This window comes from Helianthus annuus, chromosome 5 (genome assembly GCF_002127325.2).
Source record: "Helianthus annuus cultivar XRQ/B chromosome 5, HanXRQr2.0-SUNRISE, whole genome shotgun sequence".
Classification (NCBI taxonomy): domain Eukaryota; kingdom Viridiplantae; phylum Streptophyta; class Magnoliopsida; order Asterales; family Asteraceae; genus Helianthus; species Helianthus annuus.
In genome coordinates this window covers 57,046,633-57,054,980 of record NC_035437.2, presented here as the reverse complement: position 1 = coordinate 57,054,980, position 8,348 = coordinate 57,046,633, and the positions used below count along the sequence as shown (strand labels likewise).

The 8,348-nt window shown below is 40.4% G+C and overlaps 1 protein-coding gene across 2 annotated transcripts; it reads right to left on the bottom strand.

The window, feature by feature from the left end:
* Positions 1–916: 916 nt before the first annotated feature.
* On the bottom strand, positions 917–2,511 carry LOC110938851 (ATP-dependent DNA helicase DDM1). Of its 2 annotated transcripts, XR_002591751.2 has the most exons (6): positions 2,288–2,511; positions 2,055–2,190; positions 1,859–1,923; positions 1,398–1,759; positions 1,206–1,310; positions 917–1,116 (listed from the first exon to the last, which is right to left on the bottom strand). XR_002591751.2 is itself a non-coding variant. In XM_022180882.2 (4 exons), exons 2-4 carry the CDS (start codon positions 1,548–1,550, stop codon positions 1,018–1,020), a joined length of 357 nt encoding a protein of 118 aa, XP_022036574.1. In that variant the 5' UTR covers positions 1,551–1,759; positions 1,859–2,005; the 3' UTR covers positions 917–1,017. The 2 variants fall into 2 exon arrangements, 1 of the variants encoding a protein (XP_022036574.1); XM_022180882.2 differs by lacking the exons at positions 2,055–2,190; positions 2,288–2,511 and having other exon boundaries at positions 1,859–2,005.
* Positions 2,512–8,348: the final 5,837 nt, after the last annotated feature.

Sequence of the window (8,348 nt, the reverse complement as noted above, 5' to 3'; positions counted from 1 at the left end):
TCTGTAGTATGCTTGAAGATCAATGTAGTATGCTTGAAGATCAAGACTTGATGCAGTTTTTTAAAGAATGGAACCCTTATCAAATGCCGGTTGGAGTATTGGAAGATCAGCGGAAGATCGGTCAATTAAGCCTTTTGAGGAAATTGCACAACACTCAACACGGATACGCGTACTTTGAGGGGGAAATATTATACAAGGAGCATCAAGATACTACTTACCTGGATCATCGGTCAAGGGGGAATTTGTTAACACAGAGAAGATGAATACTTGACTGAAGATCGATTGCAGTTGCATTTTCAGCATTCGACAGCAACGGACAAGGGGGAATTTGTTGATGCAGATTTTGTGTCCGATGCTTGTCGAATAGATTAGTTATTATTTTACGCTGAATTTGTAATAGTTAGTGAAACGGTCTATCGAACGTGTATAGACCCGCTCGTTTGAAGTGGTCAAACGAGAGGGTTATTCGGTTGACCGTGTGTGTTTGCTAGACAAATTATGGTTGTATAATGTTTGGTGTCGAAGGATAAGGCATGGAAGGATTGTGTGTATATCCTTCGATGAGCTCGAAAGATATCCATCGAAGGATGAAGATGGACCTCGAAGGATATGTCATCCTTAGAGGTATATGTGTATCTTTCGAAAGCTGAATGATCGACAGATGATCTATCGATTGGTCAGTTTGATCCTTCGACCATACAACCTGTGTTGGGTATAAATACCAACACTTTGTCATTTGCAACAGAAGAGAGTTAGAGGAGGTTTGAGACCTCACCGGGAGAAATCACCACTTGGTTTCTCCCCGGATGTATACTTCTTTGGTATTAGTTCGGTTATCATGTAATCGGGCCGACTTGTAATGTTTACTACCGGATTAATACAAAGTTTGTTTGTTTATCATCTCTAATTTCTTCCGTCTTTGAACATAATCATGAAAATCACGGAATCGATCCCGAAACAGGGACCTACACTTATCTTTTTTTCTTTTTCAGCCAACAACCCCACAGTAATTCCATTTCATCTTTCTTTTTCTTCATCCTCGTCACTTATATCGGTCTGCACCATTTTATCTTCGGGATTGTCATCATCTCTCACAAGCGCCAACATATCCTCTTCCTATAAAATACGAAACCCTTGTAAGTAAACAAATAGGCAAAGGAGTTGGTAATGAGGACTTCACTTCAAAAAAAAAAAAAAATACATACATCCAAAACTTCATTGTTTTTAATTCTTTCTTGATGAAATTGACCTTTACCGATCACCACATGCTCAAGCCTTAGCTTACTGAATGCTCGTTTCAGCATCCAACCCTACAAATATTATTCGACATAAGATGTTTCCTCAAAGAACAAGAAGAATAGCAAATTAAAAAAAAAAATGGTTAAAATAAAAAATACCTCAAAAGATAGAGCAATTGCAAGCCTGTACACATGAACGGGCTTCGTTTGGCCAATTCTGTGACATGTATCCATTGCCTGGAAATCCATTTGAGGGTTCTGCGCTCCAAACGCATAATAATGACAAAGGGTTAAAAAGGGTATCGAGTGCATTTATATAAAAAGTTATCAGAGGTAAACAGGTCAATTTGGATTATAAAAGTTTAACGGGTCAAGTAAACATAAAAACCCCAATAGTTTACTCAGTCACTGTCATATAATATGCAAGTATCCGCTGCAGTGAGATTGATTCCCAGTCCACCAGCCCTAGTGCTCAGAAGAAAGATTTTATACTCGCTGTCCACATCGTTAAAGTCCTGGATCTGTTATTGCATAATTGTAATGGTAAGTTGAATCAACCAATCTCTAAGTAAGAAATAGTAAATGAACCATTAATAAAAAGTTCTCGGAGTTATGTTTACCTGTTGTCTTCTATCCTCCAGTTTGTGTTCATGCGCTTTCATGAACATTCGTTTGTTTTCGGAACCTAATATTAACATCAGAGATACAATCAAAAAGTAGGGGTGCTAAACGGGTCTTGTTCACGGGTTGGTGGGTAAGATACAATTGTGTCTATATCTGTATGATTCATTTCAGGAAAATGTTTTTTTTACTTACTCCGGCTTGAACAAGGTACGATTAGTTTCTTAAACCGATCAGTTCGGCAATTTGATGGGAATAGTCATCTATACTATCAGCAACCATAGAAGATGCAAAACTAAATGAACTCTGATCTTCATCTAACAACATCATCCTGCATCCGCAACTCCCACATTAATTAAACAAAACACATAATAAGAAATATAATTATGTTTTTGTAATCTACAGAGAATTTATAAGTTAAAAGAAACCTCTTTGTCAAACTTCCTGATAAAGTACCTCTTGTTCGTTAATTTTAACGTTATCGATCCATCGATCCAGATAACGTCTCTACCAGTAGGCCATCTATGTGGAATCTTGTATCCAGAAGGAGCAAGAACCAAAAAATTTTGCTTTGACGTGGACCCGCAATGGCAGTCTTGTTCTTGACCTTCGGTCAAACCCAATCCAAGATTTTTGGTTATGTTGAAACGGGGTATGTGTTGGTGCACTTGTGTCTGTACTTTGTCTGTATTTGGTCTAGATGTAAACGATGTCCTTGTCAGTCCTGTAAGTTGACCAAGTCAACCATCCTCCGGTTTGACTTGGCCAACAGTTAGTGATTACATGTTGAAAGATGTCATGTGTCGAAGGATAAGAGGTCGAAGGATGATGTTGATCCTTCGACCTCATCGAAGGATGATGTTGATCCTTCGACGTCATCGAAGGATATGTTTCGAACCATGGACCTCGAAAAGTGATCCTTCGAGGTCAATGCTGATCCTTCGAATGACTTGTCTTCGATAGATGATCCTTCGGACCATCTATCGGATCCTTCGATCAGACATCAGATGTTTCGGGTATATATACCCATGCAGTGTTGAGGACAGAAAGTAGATGCACACAGATAGTCACACTGAGAGATAGAGAGTTGAGAGCATCCTGTCCGAAACACTCACACACTTAGAGAGTTTATAGAACATTTCTGTAAACATTGAGCTTGTAACCGAACCCTCATTGCATTAATACAAGTTGTGTTAATCGGTGAACTTGTGTGTTTGTTTCTCTACTTGCTACTAACTCGGTTTGCTTGCTAGCTTGGATTCCGCACTCGCTAGTAGGTTTGTATAACAAGGTTTAGGTTCGTAATCCTCCGCGAAAAGGGACCTACAAGTGGTATCAGAGCTTGGCTCTTTACCTTGTTTAAAACCGGGTTTTTCAAGTTCTTGGTGTGTGTTTGAACACTTGGTTTAACACCCGTTTTTGTTGGTTTTTCTACACTTTTAAACTGGAAAACGTGTTTTTAAACCTACCGGGAGTGTTCAAGTGGGTTGGGTAACTTAAAACTTGTTTTTAAGTGTCTTTGAGTTTTTCCGGCGAAAATTCCGGTTAAACTTCCGGTGACTGGTTTGCAGATAAGGTTTCCTTTTTGGGCAAATTATCTTTCAAAATCTTGGTTGGTGGGAAAGTTGTCAGCCTGCCATACCCTTTTGCCGAAAGTTGACTTACCAACCCATCACCTTTTCACCAACCCGTCACATCTGTGTCAGTGTGTCAGTGCACATTCGAAAGATATCCTTCGACATCGAAAGATATCCTTCGACATCGAAAGACCATCTTTCGATCAAGGAAGGCTCGAAAGATCATCATCCTTCGACCTATCCTTCGAAGTCTGAAACATATCTTTCGATAAAGGAATCTTTTCGAAAGTCAAGTGTCCGAAAGATAGGGATTTATCTCGAAAGATAAGGATCTTTCAAGTGTGAATCTTTCGAGATTTTGCATCTTTCGAAGCCAGTGCTCGAAAGTCAACAGTGATCCTTCGAACACTGTTGATCATTCGAACAAGTGTGTTCTTTCGAAAGTCAGCTATACGAAAGATAAGGATATTCGAAAGATAAGGATCCTTAAAAGGGGGAATCCTTTGAGTTCTTGAATCTTTCGAAATCATTGTTATTGTTCGAGATTCAACAGTAATCTTTCGAGTACTGTTGATCCTTCGAACAATAGTTGATCTTTCGATTGTGGTCAGTTTATTGCTAACAAGTTTCTGTGATCTCAGATCTATCGATCAGGATTCTTCGGCTGTGTGATCTTTCGGAGTATTCAGTTAGCATTTATTTTGCTCATTAATCATGAATCCGAGTTGGTGGAATCCTGCTCCAGATAGTGGTAAATATACAAGTTCAGGAGTTACTCCTTCATGGTGGGGTACACCGGCTCCTGATAGTGGAAAATACACGTGTACAAGTTTATCACCATCATGGGCCGAATCTCCAGTATCTACATCTTCACAAGCAAATGCTTTACCATCAAATCAATGGGCATTAGTAACGGGTCAAACTCCGAGTGTACAAAGTATCTTATTGAGCGAAAGCGAAACAGGAAGTTTGAATCGACCCCCAAAACTGATGAGTTTGAATGAATATCCAGGATGGGCTGAGAGGTTTAAAACATATGTTCTTGGTCAAAATACGGAACTGTGGATACGTTTCACCACAGATTTCGATCAAGCCATAGAGGTTGCTGCTTCAGAGACTGCGTCATTTGCTGATCTTCCCGAAGATAAAAAGAAAACGTATGATCTGGAAAAGAAAGCATACGCCATTCTCACCCAGGCTTTGAGCAAGGATATTTATCACCAGTTTGTCAGCTTCAAGACAACTAAGAAGTTGTGGGACGGGTTGAAAACAAGAGGAGTAGGGAATGAAGCAACACGTCAGCTGCGTCATGATCTACTCAAGAAAGAATTTGACAGCTTCGCTTGCATGGATAAGGAGTCTCTGGGAGACATGACAAGTCGTTTCTATCACCTGCTTACTGAGTTGAACAATTTTGGAGTTACAACAACTCAAGCAGAGGTGGTAAAGAAGTTTGCTGATGCCTTACCTCCTCAATGGAGTAGTTTCTTGGAAATCCTTAAGTATAACGGAGCGTTGAGAACTACAAGTTTTAACGACTTCGTGCAGCTTTTGGAAAACAAGGATCAGGAGGAAACATTGAAGGCGAAGAGAGTTCCATTGCCACAGAATCCAGAAGTGTATTATGGAACTTCCAGCTCTTCGTCTGCAAGAACTGGTTCACATGCTCCAATTCAAACGGCGTTTGTCACAAGTACAGATTGTTTTGGCAATCCAATACAAGTTCCTGTTAAGCCGCCTCCCACCACAGATATATTTGGAAATCCAATCCAACCACCTCCACCTCCTCCTGCTCAACAACAACGTGCATGTTATGGAGGAACATCATCTGCTGATCAACAATCAAAGCCAAATACAGTACAGCTCGACACTTCAAGCTTCTCCAAAGTCAGTGTAGAATTTTCCAAGGAACACATGGAGCTACTTAACACCATAGTGAGCGCGTACTGTGGGTTGATAGAAGGTCAGATTGGCAACATTAATCTGACACAGGAAGACTATCGGCAGATAGATAAAGAAGAGATGGACTTGATGGACATCAAGTGGGCCTTTGCTAGTGCTGTGAGAAGAGCAAAGGATTGGATGGAAAGTACTGGCAGAACCAGCTTGGAAAGTAAGCGAGACACCAAGTATGGGTTCGATAAGCAAGCTGTAAAGTGCTTCAACTGTGGTGAACGGGGTCACTTTAAACGGGAATGTGCAAAGCCAGCACAGCATGGAAACCAGAACCCCTTCAGAAACCAGGGCAACCAGCAGAACCAGAACAGAAATAATGAACGTACATTAGTGCCTGTCAACAATCAAGCCAACCGGGCCCTTGTAGTTCAGATGGATGAAGGTTGCGACTGGTCAATCCAGTTTGGTGGTGATGCTCCTAATGGTACAGCTTGCTTTGCTCAAGTTGTGAAGGATGTAGTTAACACCAGTGGTGGAGAATCTTCCGCCAGTGGTGGTGAATCTTCTGAGGATGAAGACTCTTCTGGGTACAGCAGGAGTGTTGATGAAGATTCATCTGGGTCAGGTGATGATCATGTGGGTGAGACATTTAATGTTTCGAATGATGTTGACTTTGATGAACTTTTGGAGGAAGCTGCAGCAGAAACTCAAAGAAGATCTATTCTAGTGGACCAAGCTGCTTGTACTTCGTCTTCTCTCCATTCAGCCTTTATGGCTAATGTCGACAGTTCTTCAAGTCAGGTATGTGTCGATGAACCCATTGCTGTAAACTGTGATAACTGTGATAGCTTGCAGGCTAAATGTGTTAAGTTAGAGGCAAACATGTCTGAGTTGCAAGCCAAACATGATGCTTTACAAGCTAGTTTGTTTGACTTGCAAGACAAACATGATTCTTTGAATGCTGAGTGGTGTGCATTGCAAAGCAAACACGAGGCTTTGCAAGAAAAATATGATGTGACATTCATCCACAATCAGAAGTTGACTGTGGATCTCTCGAAATGCACAGAAGCCAATATGTTTTATGAAAACCATGAAAAAGAATTTAAGTCAATGATTGAGACATTAAAGAAAGATAAAACTGAATTGACTAAAATGGTTTCCAGAAAACAAACGGACATTAATTTGTATATATCTCGCCTTGAGATGATGCAAAAGGAAATGGCTTGTGTCAAAACAGAGAGTGATGCGATCCAGCTTAAGCTAGACAGCTATTTAAGCTCTAGCTATGTGTTGGATCACATCATTGACGTTCAGAAAGAAAAACGGGATGTCACATGCATAGGTTACAAAAAATGTCCACCACCAGTCAGACACAATTATGATGCCATGCCTGATGAGGAGGATAGAGTGTTCTTCGAACCATCTGTTCCTCTTGATGTGAAGGAGTTTGCAGCAGGACTCGGATACCAGAAAGAAGTATCCTCAGATTCAGATGTGTTAGCAGATACATCTGTAACTGCTGAACAGAAACAGGATCCTCCAGTTGAGGTTGAGGATGCTGATTCTTCAGATGATGAATCTGATGATGCTGCTCGAGCAAAGTCTGATGCGGTAGTCAAAAATGAGGACATACCTCTTGAGAATCACATTCTATGTGATCCCCCTGCCACACCCGCTAAGACTGTTGCAACTGAGTCCTCGTCTGAGAAGGAGTCGGAGAGTGTGACCTTGCTGTACACTTTGGTTGGTGATGATAAAATTTACTCAGACAAAGATTTTCCTATTAAGAACATTAACCAATCCTTAATCGATAAAGTCTTTGAAAATTCGACAAGTAAGTTTTTGTGAAAGAAAGGACCACATGTTACAGTTACACAGTGTCCTCCAATCCCAAAGGCTGAAGTTCGAAAACAATTTGGCAACAAGAAATTACCAGCAATGCCAAAACAGCAAAATCACACCAAGCCCAAAGGAAAGGCACCGGCTCAAGTCCAGAAGAAGCCGAATCAAAAGAAGAAGAAAAATGTTAACTTTGTGAAATCGACGGGAACGGACAAAATTGAAACGTTTGAAAATAAATCTAACTTAGATTTTGTCAAGAAAGCTACTGTTTTGAAAAGAAATGAACAAAACAGTTCACAGCCTAGTACCTCGGGTTCACAAAGTTCAACATCATCGGCTAAGAGAACACATGATTCTTCGAGGTATGTTGAACGAAGATCATGTTTTGAGTGTGGAACCATTGGGCATATAATTCGAAATTGCCCTTATCTTCATAAGCAAAAAGGAAAGGTTGATGATCCCCGTGGCAAGACTGACCGTAAGCCATCTGTTTCCACAAAACAAGATCCCCGACTTGTAAAAGAAAGGGAGAAGAAGCAGAAACGCCAACAGGTCAAAAGGATTGAAAAAGCAATTAAAACCGATGTGGTTCAAAAACAATATGTTTCTGTAAAATCAACAAATTCAAAAACTTCAAACTGTAATGAAGTTAAAATTTTAAAGAATGACACTGATAAAACAAAACAGACATGGAAACCTAAATCGGTTACTGAATCAGGGGGACCATCACAATTTACAAACCATCAAAGACAAGAAGTTATTGTCATTGATGAAAATGGAAGACCCAAGACCACAATGGCTTGGGTCCCTCTCTCCAACTAATCTCTGAATGAGTGTGCAGGAAGTTCCAGGAGGAACTATTGATAGTCTTAGGATTGTTGATAGTGGAATGTCCTTGCACAAGATAGGCGACAGAAGAAATTGTTGCCTTTGATGGAGAGAGAGAAAAGAAAAAGAAAATTTGGATAAATGAAGTTGCAAAATTCGACCAAATGAAGAACGTGTCAAAATTTGGTCATTATGGTTTTTGATCGGGTCCACAGGAACGAATGAAGTGAAATGCGTGTCGATGCCTTGGCGTGGATTTAACATCCGCACACCATTTCTGAAAGAGAAAGTCAAAGACCTTCGCTGGTACAATGTGGAAGACCAGCCGGACCCGGAGGTTTATGAT

Excerpts from the sequence above, each read along its gene's own strand:
- LOC110938851 (XM_022180882.2), bottom strand. The coding sequence starts at position 1,550 with ATGCACTCGATACCCTTTTTAACCCTTTGTCATTATTATGCGTTTGGA. Across the intron at positions 1,311-1,397 it reads CAATTGCTCTATCTTTTGAG|GGTTGGATGCTGAAACGAGC; the intron begins GTATTTTTTATT and ends TAATATTTGTAG. Across the intron at positions 1,117-1,205 it reads AAAACAATGAAGTTTTGGAT|GAAGAGGATATGTTGGCGCT; the intron begins GTATGTATTTTT and ends CGTATTTTATAG.